The following is a 20,204-nucleotide window of genomic DNA, read 5'->3' on the forward strand; positions in this document are numbered from 1 at the left end:
CTGCCAACAGGACTTTGGATCCGGATGAGGCGATGCACACATAGGCAGGGATAACAAAGTGTCATAAAATATTTGAAGGAATCAGGGAGGCACCCCAAACAGCAGAGACCTCCTGACCACTAAACTGATTAAGAGAGAAGCAGAAGAAAATTCCAAAATAAATAAAAATTAATAGCTTACAGAGAGTCAAGAATTTATCATTTAAAACCCGCTTAAAAATACGCTGATATGAAAAAAATAACAACTGGAAAACTTTGATAGTAAAAATGTAAAGTAAAAGACCAGTGTCACCCTAACAAACTCAATTTAAAAGAAGAAAACTCTCTTGAATTGGAATATCTAGCCAAGAGAATACATTGCAGAAGGAAATGGAAAGTTGTACAGAAAACACTTAAGGTGATAGAGATAGCTACATAAGTTCCAACACCTGTATAATGGAAATTCCCAAAGGAGACAAGAAGACTAGAGGGGAGGAGGCAATAAGAAAAGAAAGAAGAGGATTTCTTGCAGCTGAAGATAATGAAAGTTTTCATCCTCAGAGGTTAGATAAGGGCGATGCTCACAATATCCTGGTCTGTCTTTGTGCTGGGTTTTGTAAGCAATAAACGGAAGTCCCTTTGGCCAGTCTCTGTCTTACCTGGCCTCCTGACATTTCTCCCATTTTAACAAGAAAGGAACAGAGTGATTCGACTCAGACAGGGCATTTCTTATTTTGTCAGTTTCCCCCAACATTTCGGCTCCCCACTGGAGGTAGCCCTTCAGATTCAATCAGGTTTTATCACCCGTTGCCACCCCTGAGTGTGTAATGACCAGTTTATGCTTTCGTTTTCATCATCTCGGTGATGATGTACAAATAATGAAACATCTTTTATGTCACTGGAATTAAACCTATCTTTCTAAATAGCCAGATACGAAACTTCATATAAATTGTATTTCAATATATAATCATTTGTGAGCACTTTGGAGAAATGATTGCTATTAAGAATTAAAAGCTTTCAAATTAATTGTTTTTCATACCAGGTCTTGCACAGTCCGGTTCTTGGGGCTGCTTTGATGAATTTAACAGAATTGAGTTGCCCGTCTTATCAGTGGCAGCCCAACAAATTTATATTGTTTTGACAGCAAGAAAAGAGAGAAAAAAACAGTTCATTTTTTCAGATGGTGATTGTGTTGATTTAAATCCAGAATTTGGAATCTTCTTAACAATGGTGAGAACATAGGTTTTAAATGCAGTTTGATCGGTTTAATTGTTGTAGACTTAAGTAGAAGAAAGCATCTATTATTAGTGGGTAAATGACTATCCAGGGGTCAAGAACTATTCTTTCTTATCATATTTTTTTGAATAGTAAAAATAGCCAAGACAGATGATAAAATAGTAATATCTTAATAATAATATCTACTGTTAATAAGGCAATGGGATAAATGTTTTATGTATTATGTCAGGCAGGATAAATGTTTTATGTATTATAGTTACAGTCCCCAAATCTCACTGGCTTAAAATGTCTAAGATTTGTTTCTCTCTGTTGATGGGATTGGGTGGAGAGGGCAGGGTTGACTTTGTGTCTCCTTACTCCGGTACCATCACAACCTCTGCTGCTTCCTGTAGCAAAGGAAAAAGAGAAAATGAAGAATTATGCTCTGGCTCTTAGACTTTCTGTCCAGAAGTGACACAAGTCACAACCATTATTTAAAGCAATTTACATGGCCACACCGAAGTTCAAAGGGGCAGGAATGTGTAGTCCTGGTAGATATTTTACAACTGAGGTATTTGAGGCACAGAGAGATTTAAAACCTTGCTCAAGGTGCACAGCCAGTTAGAGAAAGTGTTATTGCCTAACATCAACACAGGACTACTTAACTCTATGCTTGGTTTTCTCTGAAACAGTGAAAGATGATGGAAGTGATTTACAATTTCCAAAATAATTTAGCAAAGTCCCACACCAAAGAATTGTGGCAGAGTCATTTACCATGTGATGGAGGACAGGGCTTTGAGGTACAATGGTGTATAGATGGAAGACCAAAGTCATGAATAAATAGGGGTTCTGTGGATTGGAGAAGTGAAGTCAATGTTGACCCAGTTTTACTTAATGTGTTTATATGTTTTTACACTCAGTTGAATCTCAAAGTTGCAAGATACACAAAGTACTGAGGTGTAAGTGTCCCAGTGGATAAATGATAGTAAGCAAAATAAGGAGAGTTTTCAGTAAGTTTCATGGTAAGAAGGAAAACTATCCAGGAAAATTGTTGGGGTAAATAATAATCCTGAAGTGATCAGTTATAACTTAGAAAATGGGACGAAGACATTTACTCAGTGTGATTACTATGGCATAGAATCATTTAAAAGAAGTTTAACATTCTCTCTGGATTAAGAATAATATTGGAGATATCATTTAGATACTAGATTAAGCTGTGAATAATTGAGACATGAACATTAGTGGCTTTAACACATAAGGATTTATTCTCTTAAGATTCTTTTGTGTTTCTACTCCATCATGGTTTCCAAATTCAAGGTCACCTTATGACCTAAGATGCTACAAAAGTGCCTCTGTTTTCTTGCAGTTAATTGATTGAATCAACTCCCGTCAAACAACGAGGTTATTTTATACAGTGTGTTTCTCTGTGTCCCACGGTATAGCATTTAATCACACCAGCTGCCAAGCAGGCTGGGAAATGTAGTTTGTAATCAGGATAGTGATACTTCCACCTTGCAACTGGGGTTCTGTGACTATAAGGAAGGAGAAAAGGAGTGTTGATAGGCAATCAAAAATCTCTGTATGCCCGGCATTTAGCAAGGTGTTTAGCCTATTGACAGTACCCAACACATGGTCAGGACATGAAGGTTTACTTAGTTACTTTCCTAAAACAATGGACTTTCTTTGCCTGGCTTGTCACTGAACCCTAACCTTACCCTTGAGACTTTTTGCTCGAACCTGTCCTCAACCTATAGCTACTAACTAGGACTTAGCTTCCTTGCCACCTCTACATTTGTCCTTTCCAGCATTTTTCTCATCGTTCTTGTCTTTCTTTCTCTTCACTACCATGGGTTTTTAAAATGACATTTTGTCAGCCAAAGAACTCTATAGTTTTGACTGAAGAGATGAAATAAAAATTACCTAAGTAAATGTAATCAGTATAAAATCACGAATTCTCTTCTTTCAGAAACATATTTTCAAACATAATTTTTTTTCATTTTATTTTCTATTTTCTTAACCAGTAGATAAACAGATGCTTAGTGTTTGCTCTACAAAATGGTGTATCTTCATGAGTATCATGAAAATGGAAATGTGTGAAAGGGATATGATGTTAATAAATATCAATGGACTAGTACACATTTTTGAGACAAGAGGGAGGTTTTATGAATCTAATGTTTTTTAGATCAATGCCACCTTAGAATCTGAATTAGGGATTTGAAATGTATTTGTATTCATGAAATAAAATTTATATCAACAATTAAAAATTTAAATAATTTTAACTTTTAGAACCCTGGATATGCTGGGCGCCAGGAACTACCAGAAAACTTAAAAATTCAGTTTAGAACTGTTGCTATGATGGTCCCTGATAGACAGGTATGCATTGGGATTTTAAAACCTAATATAATTAATGTTCTTTCCTTGTTTTTCACACAAGTTGTTGAATATCCCACTGTTAATTTTTTCAGATCATTATGCGAGTTAAACTTGCCAGCTGTGGTTTTCTTGAAAATGTTATCTTGGCTCAGAAGTTCTATGTTCTTTACAAACTCTGTGAGGAGCAGCTCACTAAGCAGGTACCTTCGTGTATTCATCTCCCCCCGAGCTACAGAACCTGATTTTTCACTCTGCGACTTTGCCTTGTTAAATGCTAATCAGCAAGTGCAAGGAAAATCTCACTGACTCTTTCCTAAAATGTATTTATAGTTACTTTGCCCTGTTGGTTCTGTATTTTCCAAACCTGCTTATTTTTGAATAATTACACATTCCCCAGAAGTTGCAGAGAGAAGTACTGGGAGGGCCCAGGTACTCAGCACCCTACTTCCTCCGGAGTCGACATCTTGTAAGGACAGGACAATAACATTGATACAATCCGGAGTTTACTGAGGTTTCAGCGATTGTGCATGCTCTCAGTGTGTGTGTGTGCGTAGTTCTGTGCAGTTGTACTACATGTGTACCCACCAGCACAGTCAACACACAGAGCTGCTCTGTCGCTCCCAGAAGCCTCCGGCAACCCCTTTATGGCCACGGCCACTCCTGTCCCAGATCCCTGACCCTCTGCAGCCACTAATCTTTCCTCCATCTCTTATAATTTTATTTCAAGAATGTTGTATCAATGGAGTCATATAGTGTGTAACCTGTTGGTTGTGTATTTTAAATCTGTTTGCCCAGTGGTGGGATTCAGTAATTTAACAACCGGTTCTCTGCCATAATGACTGTTTTAAAGTATAAAAAACCCCAATATACTGAAAGGTAGTTTATTATTTCGTGTATTTAATACTTAACTAAGAACAATAAAAGAGGTACACAAAAGTAGATTATGTTATAAAATTTTTTTAAATGTAATGAAAAAATAGTAAATATTACCTGACAAAGAACAATAAAACTGTTATTTAAGACATTTCCATATTGCTTCTTGATTGGCGCCCTCACTTGCAACGTTTTTCACCTACGGACGGAATGAACTGTTGCGCAGATGAATGTTAAAAAGAGTGAGGAGTGTAAATTTGTGATTTCCATGTGGGGCGGCAGCCCAGGCACCCACCTTAGAGAGAACCCTGATGACAAGTGCCATTTTAACAACCGGTTCGCCGAACTCAACAGAACATCAGGAATCGGCTTTGCCGACCCTGTGCGAACCGGCTGAATCTCACTACTGTTTGCCTCTCAGACCGCATCAGACTGTCTTACTCTCAGTAGAGATTTAGAGGGTGAGCGCCGCGCGGTACAGCTCGATTTGCCTGAGAGAATGATCATTTTTCCGGCAAAGGAAAGGTGGGGGAAGTCAGCTATGGAAACGCCGCAGCTAGATGTCTCAGAATATCTACCTTATGGTGTGTGGCGGCTCTACATCGACAGCTTTTCAGTTAAATACTCCTTTCCCCTCTTAGGTTCATTATGACTTTGGGCTGAGAAATATCCTATCTGTACTGAGGACGCTCGGATCTCAGAAGAGAGCCAGACCGGAGGACAGCGAACTAAGCACTGTCATGAGAGGACTGAGAGATATGAACCTTTCGAAACTGGTATCTTTCCCCTCTGAATTCTCTCCTCTTTTGGGAGGCCACGGTTTCTTTCCACCTGGCTGACAAGTTGGGGGTCGGCTCACATTAGGCTGCAGGCGTCAGTAACTGCAGCCACAGTGGGTGTGTGAGTCCACCACCGTGCTTCCGGAAGGGAGGGTCCCCACGGCCGGGGTGACCGAGGTGGCGGGCAGTGCAGCCTCTGGTCAGTGGTGTGCCGTAACGCAGGCCTCACCGGCGGGCTTCGGCCCCGTGCAGCCCAGCACTCTACCGGTATCCATGATGTAACTAGCACATTCTAAACCTGAAGATCAGGACTCACAGGGAACCACAAGAACCTTTTGCCCTGTCTGTACGTGCTTAGCTTATCTCAGCGATGTCTCCCCGAAACATCAGCATTATTTCTGTTTTCCAAAACCGCATCAGAAGTTTGCTGTGAAGATTATGACCGTTATGACACACTGCTTTCATTCACATTGTGGCAGGCCCACCTGTTTGGAACTAGCGAGCGGGTGGGCAGGTTCATGTGGTATTTATTCAAAGGACTCTATGCCAGTCCTGCCCACCAGAAATTTTGTGCTGGTCTGCAAAAGAGTTCACCACCCTGATGTATAAAGAGTATAGACCCAGGGATCTCAGTCGAATTCGCTTATGCTCAGGGTGATTGCTGCCGTATGGTTCCCGAAATAATTCTATTTTTTTTTACCCAACCCCGAGTGAAAAAGTATGAAAACCACTGCTTTATGCTAGATGTGTCCATGCCTGGGGAGAGCGGGGGGTGAGGAAACGGTTCTCAGGAAGCTCCCATTGTAGTTACAGAGACTGACCACGGACTTTCACTGTGTGTGGTCCGTTGCGATTGCAGAGCCTTGTCAGGGGTGTTGTCTTGCTTGTGTCTCAGCCGCCCTGTGGGACGGGGTGGCGAGTGTGCTTATCGCCGTTTACTTATGAGGGAACCGAGACGCGAAGCGTTTGGAGAACCCACCCAGAGTCATGCTCAGCTGAGAAGCTGGAACAAAAATCCACACGACTTTCTGATGCCAAATTCTCTGCTCCTTCCAGTACACCTCACTGCTCCCCTTAGACAATGGTGTTCTCGCAACTCCTAGACAAGAACTCCAGAAAGCATCAGGGGAGCCCCGGAAAACAAGGGGAAATAGAAGTGGTCAGCAGGTGTGAGTGGGGTAGCTGAGCATTAAAGACACAGCTAAGGAGGACTGGGGTCAGTTCACTCAAACCAACTGCTTATCAGAAGTCAGAATGCTGCTTGGATGGTTTCCAGCCAATGCTGGGTGAGCCAGTGTCGCAGGGCCATGGGTATTTTCTTTCTTTAAAGAAATATTGGCTCTGGCTGGTTGGCTTAGGGGATAGAGTGTTGGCCTGGCATATGATTGTCCCGGGTTCGATCCCCAGTCAGGGCACATGGGAGAAGCGACCATCTGCTTCTCTCCTCCCCTCTCTCTCTTCTCTCATAGCCAATGTCTTGATTGGTTTAAATGTCAGTCCCGGGTGCTGAGGATAGCTCAGTTGATCCAAGTGTCAGCCTCAGGCTTTAAAAATAGCTCAATTGATTTGAGCATGAGGCCCCCAGACAGGGGTTGCCAGGTGATCTTGGTTGGGGCGCATGCAGGAGTCTGTCTCACTATCTCCCTTCCTCTCACTTGAAAAAAAAAATAAAGAAATATGACTATGCTGTTTTCATGGGGTTGGGATTATTAATTGCATGATTTAAGGTTACTTCTCACTTGTCTGTGAGAAGTGGAGCATTCTTATGATAAAGTAATGAGCTCAAACCTTGGAGCAGTAGACTGCCCAGGAACTCTGTGGGCGATGCTATAGGTAACATGGATTCAGTGGGGTGTCAGGAGCGAGGACTAGAGGGAGCATGTCTGGTGAGGAGAGTCTGTAGGCACCAAGTGGTAAGTGCTGTGTGCTTCCTAGCTGGCCGGTGGACATTTGCTGACGGACTGAGTACATTTATTCTGTGTTGCTTTAGGTTGATGAAGATGAACCCCTGTTCCTCAGCTTAATCAATGACCTGTTCCCAGGATTACAGCTGGATAGTAGTACGTACGTGGAATTGCAAACTGCAGTAGCCAACCAGGTTCAGTTAGAAGGTTTGATAAACCATCCACCCTGGAACCTCAAACTTGTGCAGGTAAAGCAATTTTAATCCATAATCAGTACAGTGATAAGCGTGTGTTTAAAGATCATCATTTTAAGAGATGAACTCATGATACTAGTCGCACTTGATGTAAATGTTGAAACTAAATTTAAAACACAACAATGCAAGAAGTGTCCTCAGGGGGATGTGTTGGTCCTAGAAGGGTGACTTGGATGTACCCTGTCTGACAGTAAACAAGTAACAATTTACTGAGGCACTTAGTCCTGGCAAGAAGGTTGGGCAGTAGCTAGAATCTCCAGAATGGTTGGGAGGGGATATTATTATAAAAACCCGGGGAGATGGGATGACCCAGCTGACTGCTTGCACCAATCAGGCAGTCACCCATGGCTGGGGCACGGAGCCCAAGGAATTGGTTGTGTTACTTTGCTCCTACTTCATGTGTGGACATGCCACACACCTACACTAAAATCTGAACCTTCGCATCTCTCTCTCTCTCTCTTTTTTAATTCAGTGAGAGGAGGGAAGGCAGAGACAGACTCTTGCATGTGCCCTCACTGGGATCCACCTGGAAAGCCCACTAGGGGGTGATGCTCTGTCCATCTGGGGTGTCGCCCACTGCTCAGCAACAGAACTCTTCTTAGAGCCTGAGCCAGAGGCCATGGAACCATGGAGCTGGCATGAGGCCAACTTGCTCCAATAGAGCCATGGCTGCAGAAGGGGAAAAGAGAGAGAGGGAGAAGCAAGAGGGGGAGGGGTGGAGAAGCAGATGGACGCTTTTCCTGTGTGCCCTGACCGGGAATTGAACCCAAGACATTCACATGCCAGGCCAGTGTTCTACCACTGAGCCAACTGGCCAGGGCCTTCACATCTCTTGATGTTTTTCTGTTCATCACATTTCACCTGCTGTGACAGCCACTATCACCAGAGTTAAGAAGCCGAACTAGAGGCAGGATTAAATCTCAGCAAGCTGATGCTTTGCGGGTATTTCCAAAGGATTTTGGAATATGGAGGAGCTGAAATTGGTAGAAAGTGTTAAAGACTGTATTTCAAAATTAAACTTTGTATTTTGACTTACTGTTTTTGCCAGATTGTAAGAAGAGCAAGTGTAAGAAACAGATCCAAATCTTACAAGGAAATATTTAAAGTTTAAAAGTTAAAGCTTTTTTTATCACCCATGTTTTGGAAACCATTTATAAACTTTTTAATTTCTGGGGAAACATCATTTTATAGAGGTTGTGCATACAGAATACTGAGTATAAAATCCTAGTCATCTCAGTGAGTGGAGGACTAGAACATTGTGTTCTCTTTTGACGTAACATTGCTCTTTAAAATAACGTCATGGCCAGCGCCTCTGCTGCTCTTACACTACCGGTTAAGTAGTGGTGTGTTTCTATCTGAAACGCTATGAGACCTCAAATTCTGCCTCTGATCAGCGGTGAGACCTTTGACTTTTCATTCTTACTAACAAAACAATAGAGAGGATGTTGTAACAGACATTGTCCGTGTTTCAGTATGTCTCCTCGAATTTCTTCAGCTTCTGCATTGTTCTAATACATTCACCCACACTCCCCACTCCTGTCTGGAGAACTGGACCCACTTTGCTGGCAGGCACAGAGAGCAGGCCGTGCTGGGCCTGGGAGTTTATCACACATTACTTGGCTTGTCCCCATTCCCGTCCTGCTTCCCCCGCTCCCTCAGTTCCTCCTCAGAGCACTCCCTGTGTGAATCACTTGCACAAGAGTCCTCACCTCCAGCGATATACTTCGAGGTAACCAGGCCAGGTGTGTTAACTTGATCCTAACCGCGATGGATTGTGTTGCTGCTTCCCACCACTAGGGGGCGATATCGGAACACTGCAAGCCCAGAAGGTTGAAATCCTGCTCAATGTGTATCAGCAAAACAAAATCGCAAGGAATAAAACCATAAAATAAATTCACAAGGTTTGAGAAGCAAGAACTTGATGCTGAATTAGTTCCAAAATGTAATTCAAGTTCCACATTGTCATTACTTTATCACAGATTTTATAACGTGGTGCTAATTTGTTATCCACACCTAGTAAAACAACAACAAAAAAATCTTTTTTTAATAGTGAACTAGTTACTTTAATAAAGCTTTATTAAAAGCTTTTTTTCAGCCCTAGCCTGGTTAGCTCAGTCGGTTAAAGGCATGGTTCTGAAACGACAAGGTTGCGGGTTTGAGCGGTGGTCAGGGCACACATGGGAAGTAAGCAAAGAATGCACGACTGAGTGGAACAACAAACGAATGCTTCCCTTCCTCCTCCCCTCTCTCCCTTTCTGACTCTAAAAATCAATATAAATTAAGCCCTGGCCAGATCAGTCGGTTGGAGCATCCTCCCGGAGTGCAGAGGTTGCCAGTTCAATTTCCCGGTCAGGGCACATTCAGGAGCTCGATGTTCCTGTCTCTCTCAAAAAGACAAAAAAAAAAAAAAAAAGGAAAGCCTTTTCAATTTAAGCACGCTACGCTATGAATGTCAGGAAGAGACTTACAGGTTAGATTTTTCTGATTGATTGTTTTGTTTCATTGCTTAGTTATACGAGACATCGCTGGTACGACATGGCTTGATGACTCTGGGGCCCAGTGGTTCCGGGAAGACAGCTGTTATAACCATCCTGATGAAGGCGCTGACCCAGTGCGGCAGGCCTCACCGGGAAATGCGTATGAATCCGAAGGCGATTACCGCGCCGCAGATGTTCGGCAGGCTGGACACTGCCACCAATGACTGGACAGACGGGATTTTTTCTACCCTGTGGAGAAAAACACTGAAAGCTAAGAAAGGTACACATACGCCCTCCTTTGTGACCAAGCTTTGTTCCTGCCAGTTTATTATGAACAGTTATTTTCTTAAATTCCTGTTGTTCATTATTTGCTGGTGAAAGTGAGTCTCTGTTGTTCATTATTTACTGATGAAAAGCAATGCTCTGTTTTAATTATTCGCAGGTGAAAACATTTTCCTCATTTTAGATGGCCCTGTGGACGCCATTTGGATTGAGAACTTAAACTCTGTGTTGGACGACAATAAAACGCTCACGTTAGCTAACGGAGATCGCATCCCCATGTCCCCTAACTGTAAGCTCCTGTTTGAGGTCCACAACATTGAGAACGCCTCTCCTGCCACGGTTTCTAGGATGGGCATGGTCTACATCAGCAGCTCCGCCCTCAACTGGAGGCCAATACTGCAGGTGGGGACGGGAGACCCGCGGGAGCGGGAGCGCGCTCGGTATGCCTCTGCGCGCATCGCCTCCCTAATACTCAGGGACCGTTTCTTCGCTGCAGGCGTGGCTGAAGAAGCGCACTGCCCAGGAAGCTTCTGTGTTCCAAAGTCTGTATGATAAAATATTTGATGATATCTATACCTACATGAAGCTGAGCCTCAACCCCAAAATGCAGCTCCTGGAGTGCAACTATATTGTGCAAGTAAGATTTCTTTTGTGTCTCCGCTACTTAGATTTGAGATGGTTTTCTACTCAGCTGCAGTGTAGAGCCATCTGAACTGGGAAACGCGTGCGGCGCACAGAAATCTTTCTACCACGCGGCTGGGAAGGCTCTGAGGGGCTGGATTCCTATTAAAGAGCTCGCCGACGGCTCGGACTGCCATCTCTGAGTTCTTTTCGCTTCCGAAGGGATGGTTGTCAGCGGAAGAGGAAGGAGCTATCTTTCTCGTAGTCCAGCTTAGCGACCTTCCCAGAAAGCGTGTCCAATAACGAGAGTAGACCAGATAAATAAACAAAGCCCGCCGATCTACAGAAAAGTACAAAAGGAACTGGTGGCGATCAGGGAAACTTGAATGGCGTTCTTGGCCTTTGCAAATTTAACATGCCGCAGACAGGGAAACTTTTACACAATTCTCTAAGAAGTTTTTAGTGTTCTTTTTTTCCATACTGTTTTCACTATTAGTCTTTAGGGGGGAAACAAATCTAGGCATAGATATCCAGGGCTGTCCTGAGTCCCTGGGTGAGCTCTCATTACCTAATCACCCTAGTGCTGTACTTCTTAGTCTGTGAGAGTGGGTAGGTTAGAAATAATACATAAAGCCAAAATAAATAGTGATTACTTTAAAATGTGTAACATAAGTGGGAATCCTATCTTGAAATACTTTTGTTTTGAAGCACAGTAGATGTCTTTCTGTAGGTACGTTTCTTTCTGATACCCAGTGGGGTCGGCACACTGCTCAAAGGGGCAGCTAGGCATCGGGCAACCCTCTGTCTCAACCACTCAGCAAGACTGTTGTATTGCAAAAGCAACCAGACACAATATGTCCATGAATGTGACTGTGTTTTAGTAACACTTTATTTGCCAAACAGGTGGCCGGCCTCTGGGGCCACAGTTTGCCTGAATCCTGCAAAATGTTTTAAAAAAATAAAAGTAAAATCTTGGTCTAGAAAGTTTGGGGTAATCAAACTTTTAGAATCGAAAACTACCTTAGAAAAAACATCTAGTCTAGGCTTTGGCTTTCAGATCAGGCAACTGACGTGTTAGTTCCATGAACTGGGAGTCGAAGCCACAAGCCACACCTCCCGATTCCTGTGAGCGTCTTCTGTAGACCATGCAGCCAGTCTGAAGCAGGCTGACCTTTCTTCTGAATGCTGCTGGTTGTTGGCCAGGGACCCAGCAATATCTGGAGATATCTTTGTTGTCTCTTTCCCTCCCTCTAAATGTATCCTTTAATACAGTGGTAGTCAACCTGGTCCCTACCGCCCACTAGTGGGCATTCCAGCTTTCATGGTGGGCGATAGCGGAGCAACCAAAGTATAAATAAAAAGATTTAACTATAGTAAGTTGTTTTATAAAGATTTATTCTGCCAAACTTAGCGAAAATCCAACATAAAGTACTCGGTAAGTAATTATCATTATACGCTTTAACTTGCTGTAATGCTGCTTTATAAATTTTATAAAGTAAAGTTACTTCCCTACTTTATAAATCACCATTACTGTGGAACCAGTGGGCGGTTAGAAAATGTTACTACTAACAGAGATACAAAAGTGGGCGGTAGGTATAAAAATGTGGACTACCCCTGCTTTAATATATTTTATTTTAAACACTTAAGTATAAACATTTATTTTATTATATTTTAAATATTTTCAGTCTCTCACTCTCCTGGAAGGTTTAATCCCCTCCAAAGAAGAAGGTGGTATTTCATGTGTTGAACATCTTCATAAATTATTTGTGTTTGGCCTAATGTGGAGTTTGGGAGCCCTTCTGGAATTGGAAAGCAGAAACAAGCTTGAAGTCTTTTTACGAAGTCACGGAAGCAAATTAGACTTACCAGAAATACCTAAAGACACAAATCAAACCATGTATGAGTTTTATGTTACTGATTATGGTAAGCACAGTGACTTATTCCTGAAGTGAAATGACATTTTTTTTTTTAAATGAGAAAACGTATAACTTCCATCACTCTTCTAAACCAATTATGAATAATATAACTGCTAATACATTTTTAAATGTCATAGGGTAGTCTAATTTTGCATATTGGCCATGCTGCGAACTGGCATCAGGACTCTTGACTCCCTTTTGGAATGGCCCAAGTGAAAACTGGTGTAGATAAGCCAGCAATTCCTCTCACATGACCACCTTTCTAATGCTTGACAAGGAAAGGCTGCAGTGTGGAGAACACACGTTCTTCATGCTACAGGAACGTATCAGTCCCGCAGCTTCCCTGTTGGAAATGTCAGAATAAGTGGAGAGTGAACCAAACATGCAGGTCCTCCTGACAAGTAGCAGACCCAGTCGCCAGTGTGTGGCAGGGCCCCGCTCACCTCTCTCTGAAAGGAGGATGCCCTTGAGCTTGATGCCATTTTCCAGAGTAGCTCCCAGTTCTTCTGAGTCTCAGAGAAGAAAACCTTGTGCTTCCTACAAACTGTATTTTTCTCTGATTCTTTCTAAAATGCCAAAACAGCAAATGTATTTTTTTAATGCACAAACTCAAAAGAACAGGAAAAAGGCCCTGGCCGTTTGGCTCAGTGGTACAGCATTGGCCTGGCGTGTGAATGTCCCAGGTTCGATTCCTGGTCCGGGCACACAGAAGAACCCATCTGCTTCTCTACTCCCTCCTTCTCTCTCTCTATCTCTTTCTTCCCCTCCCGCAGCCATGGCTCAGTTGGAGCAAGTTGGCCTCAGGCTCTGAGGATGGCTTCATGGCCTCCGCCTCAGGCACTAAAATAGATCAGTTGCCGAGCAATGGAGCAAGAGGTCCAGATGGGCAGAGCATCACCTCATAGAGGGCTTGCTGTGTGGATGCGGGAGTCTGTCTCTGCCTCCTCTCCTTTCACTGAATAGAAAAAAAAAAATTGTAACAATATGAATAGCTCTGACCAAGTTAGTCAGTGATTGTAAGGAATCATTCAAGAGATGTGTAAATAAATTTTTTTCTTAGAACTAATGGAGTGTGGTAGTAATTATTATTATTTAAACAATAATACCAATCAGGGTCCTGGCAGGTTGGCTCAGTGACAGAGCGTCGGCCTGGCAAGTGGAAGTCTGGGTTTGGTTCCTGGCCAGGGCACCCATCTGCTTCTCCACCCTTCCCCCTCTCCTTTATCTCTATCTCTCATTTTCCCTCCCGCAGCCAGGGCTCCACTGGAGCAAAGTTGACCCCCGACACTGAGGATGGCTCCATGGCCTCCGCTTCAGGCGCTAGAATGGCCCTGGCTGCAATGGAGCAATGCCTCAGAGGGGCAGCACATCGCCCCCTGGTGGGCATGCTGGGTGGATCCCTGTCGGGCACATAAGGGAGTCTGACTCTCTGCCTCCCTGCTTCTCAATTCAGAAAAATACAAAACAAACAAAAAAACAAAACACTAATACCGATCACTACACTAGTACTCTAAATCAGAGTATGAGGACTCTGTACTACACTAGTGTTAGGGCCAGATTTGTTTTTCCCGTTCTTCATGACAAACGTCCTTGGTCCAGCTGTCAGTTATCCCCGCTGGTCTTTCCCATCCTTGCTGTCGGTGCGGCTTTCCTAGCAGGTGCCGAGCACAGCACTGGTCTCACCTCTAGCCGAGGCGGATTGCGTTTCAGGCCAGACCTCTCTGGATGCATGACTTAGCAACTGGAAAACTGTGTACGGAAGCAAAGCATTTAATTACCAAGTGCCACATATATTGGCTAAGCAGATATTAGATGAGAAGTTAGATAAACATGTGTAAACATGTTTTAGGAAAACGTTTTAAATGTTTTTCTGATTCTGGTGATCGTGTGTATAGCACGTGCATCTGTGTGTTCTGATGACATTTGAAGAAGGCAGTTTTATGAAAATCAATCTTTGCTTATTGTACAGGTGATTGGGAGCACTGGAATAAGAAACTTCAGCCATATTTTTATCCAACTGACAGTATTCCAGAGTATTCATCAATTTTGGTTCCAAATGTTGACAATATTAGAACGAATTTTTTGATAGACACCATTGCAAAACAACATAAAGTAAGTTTGATGTTCTTGGATGATTGCAAACCCTGTGTGAGACACATCCCTTTTCATGCACTACAGATAGGAAGAATAAATCCCAGCACCGCCGTGGGCTGCAGGCAGGGAGAGGAAATTGTTTGGGGAATGGGGCCCTGGCCCCAGGATATACTTCACCTCCATATCTTCCCAACTGCTGACTCCCAGCTCGCTAAGGAAAGGGGGTGTCTGCCAGGAAAGGGGGTGTCCACCTACAGAGTCCCTCTGCACTCCTGTGGTCACGTGACTACTATCTACCCTTACTTCCTTCCAAGCACTTTTATAATATGCATCTTACCTTTACATCTTTAATTCAACTGGATATATTTTTGTGCTGGTGTTAATTCTAAAAGGTGAGTTGTATTAATTTGTAGAATGAAACACTGGCCACTAGAGCCACAGGACAGTGAAAAGTAAACCTGTATCATACTAACACCGTTCCACGTGGTTATCCTGTGATTGCAGGCTGTTTTGCTGACAGGAGAGCAGGGAACAGCAAAAACCGTAATGATTAAGGCCTACATGAAAAAATACGATCCTGAAGTACAGCTATCCAAAAGCCTAAACTTTTCATCTGCCACGGAGCCAATGATGTTTCAGGTAAAACTCACCATTTGTTGTAGTAGACAACATATTAAATACATAGTTTAAGTGATGGGTATGGAAAGATGCGTATGTGTAGAAAACATTGATATGTATGTAGTACATACACGCACACCTATATGTATCAAGAGACATGGTGTTGCAGGGGGCATTCAGTTATTTAACCCCTTTAAGGCTGAGATTAAAGCCAAATCCAAATAGCATACTTGGATTAGTAGTCTAATGTTTATTAATAGCCTGAAATTTGGATTAATAGCTACCATTCAGGCTGACCTCGAACTTTTGAGTGTATCTCTTTTAACCTTAAATTAATGATTAACATTCTAACAACACTTTTTAAATTCACAGTATGCATTTTCATGATGATGTTTATACACGTAAAGTAGATTGCGTTCTACTCTGGGCAGTGTGCTCGCCACTTTTAGAATGTGGCTTGAGCTCTGACCCGTGAAACAAACCCTTTTCTTTCCTCCAGAGGACGATCGAGAGCTACGTGGACAAGCGAATGGGGAGCACCTACGGGCCCCCGGGAGGCAGGAAAATGACTGTATTTATTGACGACATCAACATGCCCATCATTAATGAATGGGGAGATCAGGTATGACCAGAATAGCCCCTGCAGATGATATTTATTCGGTATTTTTAGTCATATGTAAAATTGTCAACCGCTTTCATCTTACTGAGCCTAGCAACAATTCTTAGTTTTCTTTGCACAGTTAGAGTGACATTCTCCCCTTCCTGAATTCCCCCTGTGGTCTCCCACCACACGCCCTCCTGTGGCTCTGGCTGATGGATTCCAGTGCCCTGACCCGCCCCTCCCTTCCCCTCCCCTCCCCTCCCCTGCCCTCCCCTCCTTTCCTCTCCCCAGGGTGTCCCCCTGTTCTCCTGCCTCTGCCTCTGCATGCTCTCCGAGAAGACTTAGAAAACACTTGGTTTTTATAACTCTGCCGCACACCACTGTCCTTGTCGTGAGCATCTGTCAATTCCAGAGTCGTTCCCTGTGAGGGAACCTCACTGGAGCTGCTGCAGTCCTGCCTGTTCCCTGTGAGGTCCCAGCCTCCCTCCCCGGCTCTGCGTGCCGCCTGGTCAGCACCCCACCCCCCCGCCAGGGCCCTCCCCATCCTGCCCTTTATCCCCGTTCATCAAGACACTGAGACACCGTTGGGCAGTCAGGACCCCAGTCCTTGTCACCCAGAGAATCCCCAGACAGCTGTGACCTCATCTCCTGCCTCTCCACTCCTCTCTGTGTGATCCTGGACGCCACGGTTCACCCACAAAAGTCAGTATAAATTCAGCCTCTGTGGACTTTCCCGTCACCTTGTGCTCTCATGGAAACTCAGGTCACCACGTCCCCTGCAGACGGCCTGTGCCTGGAGGGGCAGGGTGTCCTTGCTTCTCACTGCCCTTCTCCCTGACCTGTCCTCTGAGCTTCTGCCCCGTGCTGCTGTCGCCTCAGACCCTCCGTGTTCACCTCTCTTTCCCCAGAGATTTCAGCCCCTGATCACTGCTGCTCTCCCAGGACTGTCCCTGTCACCGGGGCCCAGCTTCGTGGGAGTGTGAACTGTGCCGTCCCTTGGGGACTCAGGCTTCGAGGGTCCTGCGTCTGGCTTAACGCTCTGTTGTCACCATCTTGAAATTCTTCATGATTTTTTTAGTCAGAAGGCTTGCATTTTCATTTTGCTTCAGGCCCTGCAAATTATGCAGCCTGCTCTCCTGCCCCTCGGTGATGCCAATACCTACCTGCCAGATCGTGGCCCCTTAGCTCCTTGACCAGCCTCCTCCGATGACCGTGCCTTCCACCCTGTCTGGGTGGCTCGTTCATGCAGCCAGACCCTACACGTGGTCGTCGTCAGTGTGACTCCTTTGCTATCTCAGTTTCTGGCATTTCGGTCTCCAATGACCGTGTCCACTCGCTGGAGCTCACTCCCTCTGCTGCCCCGGCTACAGGTCAAGCTACTCTCCATCTTTCCTGCCATCAAGAAACGACCCCCCACTTCCTGTCATTTCCACACTTCTTCTCCCAGCTAAAACCCCGGAACCGCCATTATGACCGCTGCAGCATGCGCCCTCCGCGCGTCCGCCTCACGCACTCACAGCCCTGTCCGCCCACCTGCACCTGGGCAGCCAAACGTGGTGGAGAAAACCGCACCTGGCTTCGCTTTGGAATCGTGGTCACGGGTCTCTGCTGAGCTCTTCGTGCTGCCCAACCATCCCACTGCGTGTCTCACGTTTCATATCTTCGTCCTGTCTGTTCCTGTGCTGGGTCCGCTTAGACTCCTGCTCTGGGAGACGACTATTTCATGCTATTTTCTTTTTCCAGGGCTCCCAACACCTCCATTTCCTCGCCCTCAGCTGAGCATAGCAGTGCTGCAGCTTCTTCCTGTTTCTCTGGGGAAACAGAGTTTTTCCCTTGTGTCTATATTATCTGTATACTGTACTTAATTTCTGTGTTCCAGTGATTACCTGAGACAGTGCCTCCTGCATACACAGGCAGTCAGAATAAAGATAACCAACCGTTAACTTTCATTTTGCATGTCCAGTGACCTTTGAACACTTAAATTTCTTTATCTTTCTCCTGACTTACCATTTTCTTGTTGATTTGTGTTTTAAGTCTATGTATGTCTTTTTAAAACAACCCCATGAGGCATTATTTTTACTGTTTTAAAAATATGGTCACTCTTCATTTGCATTGCCCACACATTTAACGCTTTCTTTGCTCTTGACTTATTCTTGCATCTTGGGCCTTCCTCTGGTAGTATGTTCCTTTTGCTTTTAGAATTTCCTTTAGAGAAGGTTTTTTTTTTAATTTATAAATAAAATTTTATTTTAATGGGGTGACATCAATAAATCAGGGTACATATATTCAAAGAAAACATGTCCAGGTTATCTTGTCATTCAGTTCTGTTGCATACCCATCACCCAAAGAGAGATTGTCCTCCGTCACCTTCTGCCTAGTTTTCTTTGTGCCCCTCCCGCTCCCCCTCCCCCTCTGCCTCCTTCCCTCCCCCTGCCCCCCAGAACCACCACACTCTTGTCCATGTCTCTTAGTCTCGTTTTTATGTCCCACCAATGTATGGAATCCTGCAGTTCTTGTTTTTTTCTGATTTACTTATTTCACTCCTTATAATGTTATCAAGATCCCACCATTTTGTTGTAAGTGATCCGATGTCACCATTTCTTATGGCTGAATAGTATACCATGGTGTATATGTGCCACATATTCTTTATCTAGTCTTCTATTTTTTTTATAGTGATTAAAGCCTTTAAGCAAACTCTTGGCCAATACAGCAAGAATCCATAAAAGAGTAGTGTCCTTAACATGTTCCCCAAGTCCAAGTTGGCCCCATCACCATGCCAAATCCCTGAAAAATGCAACCCAACCCCAGTTTAGCCTGTTAAAAGTCCACATCCAGGAAAAGTCCACATGGCACTGGAATTGTTGTCCCAATTCTATACTTTGCAGCTCACATCCAAGTCCCAATGACCGCTGCCTCTAGCTGGTAATGATTCAGGTAGACTGGAAAAGCCATCTGCAGCATGTGTGGAGATGGAGCTTCTGTTCTCCTCTGTCTGGAGAGTTGAGACCAGGTTGCTTTTCCCTGGAGCTCTGTGACTGTGGCTTGGTAAAGAGAACCTTGGGATACACTAAGCTGGGTGGCAAAGGTAGATTCATAATAGAAGTTGGCAAAAGGGGGAAAGAGAGCTCTAAATTAGGAGTAGGTACCAGCCTGAAATATGAGTGGGGCATTGAGGTAGGAGGAATAAAGGAAACACTATATATTAAACAAAGCAGCAGAAAATAGGACTATCAACACCCACAACAGAGATCTTTGAGGGAAGAATAAAAAACCTAACTATTCAGGCAAGACATAGTTAAGTGGCCCTTGTGCAAATGAGATCAGTTTACCTGCTTCTTGGAAGAAATACCCTAGGCTCGTCCACAGTGTCATAGATGGGGCTGATGACCCTGGGCACCTTCAGCCTTCAGTGGCAAACCCCAGCATTCTGGGCAAGGTTAGGTCATAGGTGGCTGGAGCAGGGCTGGAAGAGACTGAACCCTCCCTTAGAGGAGCGGGGGGGAAGCCTACCTTCCAGTGTCCCTGTTTCCTCACAGCAGAGGCATGTAAGTCTGGCAGGCTTTTTAGCTCAATGACCTTCCTTTCCACTATTGAAGCAGGACCCAGATGGCATCCTATGAGACCCCTTTGGGGTGTTGGAGCCTTTGAGGGTATATCCTAAAAGCTGGTAGTTCACCTGATCTCTATTGGGCTTTTTCTGCCTCTAGGTATCTTAAAAGCTATGCTCAGAAGATCTCGCAGAAGGGTTTGAGGATCCCCATCCGTCTATATAAATCTTTTCCATATATCTAGAGCTTTTTGGAAAAAGACAAAACAGTATTATTAGCTGGATCAAATAAAGAAGGTAGTAGTTTGCAGGCGAAAAAGATTTGGCGTCTCCTGTTCATCAGCATTTAAAAGAAATTTAATTTTTTTTTTTTTTGTATTTTTTCTGAAGCTGGAAACGGGGAGAGACAGTCAGACAGACTCCTGCATGCGCCCAACTGGGATCCACCCGGCACGCCCACCAGGGGCGACGCTCTGCTCACCAGGGGGCGATGCTCTGCTCCTCTGGGGCGTCGCTCTGTTGCGACCAGAGCCACTCTAGTGCCTGGGGCAGAGACAAGGAGCCATCCCCAGCGCCCGGGCCATCTTTGCTCCAATGGAGCCTCGCTGCGGGAAGGGAAGAGAGAGACAGAGAGGAAGGAGAGAGGGAGGGGTGGAGAAGCAAATGGGCGCT

The 20,204-nt window shown here is 44.3% G+C and overlaps 1 protein-coding gene across 1 annotated transcript in view; it reads left to right on the plus strand.

The window, feature by feature from the left end:
- DNAH8 (dynein axonemal heavy chain 8) overlaps nt 1-20,204 on the plus strand; it is a 297,942-nt gene that overhangs the window by 117,402 nt on the left and 160,336 nt on the right. Inside the window, exons 41-52 of the mRNA XM_066252925.1 lie at nt 1,021-1,208; nt 3,480-3,566; nt 3,659-3,766; nt 5,081-5,215; nt 7,209-7,370; nt 9,887-10,133; nt 10,296-10,537; nt 10,632-10,772; nt 12,442-12,679; nt 14,642-14,784; nt 15,271-15,405; nt 15,884-16,006. Coding sequence (XP_066109022.1) covers nt 1,021-1,208; nt 3,480-3,566; nt 3,659-3,766; nt 5,081-5,215; nt 7,209-7,370; nt 9,887-10,133; nt 10,296-10,537; nt 10,632-10,772; nt 12,442-12,679; nt 14,642-14,784; nt 15,271-15,405; nt 15,884-16,006 — 1,949 coding nt within the window. The remainder of the gene's footprint in view (nt 1-1,020; nt 1,209-3,479; nt 3,567-3,658; nt 3,767-5,080; nt 5,216-7,208; nt 7,371-9,886; nt 10,134-10,295; nt 10,538-10,631; nt 10,773-12,441; nt 12,680-14,641; nt 14,785-15,270; nt 15,406-15,883; nt 16,007-20,204) is intronic.

This window comes from Saccopteryx bilineata, chromosome 1 (assembly GCF_036850765.1).
Source record: "Saccopteryx bilineata isolate mSacBil1 chromosome 1, mSacBil1_pri_phased_curated, whole genome shotgun sequence".
Taxonomy (NCBI): domain Eukaryota; kingdom Metazoa; phylum Chordata; class Mammalia; order Chiroptera; family Emballonuridae; genus Saccopteryx; species Saccopteryx bilineata.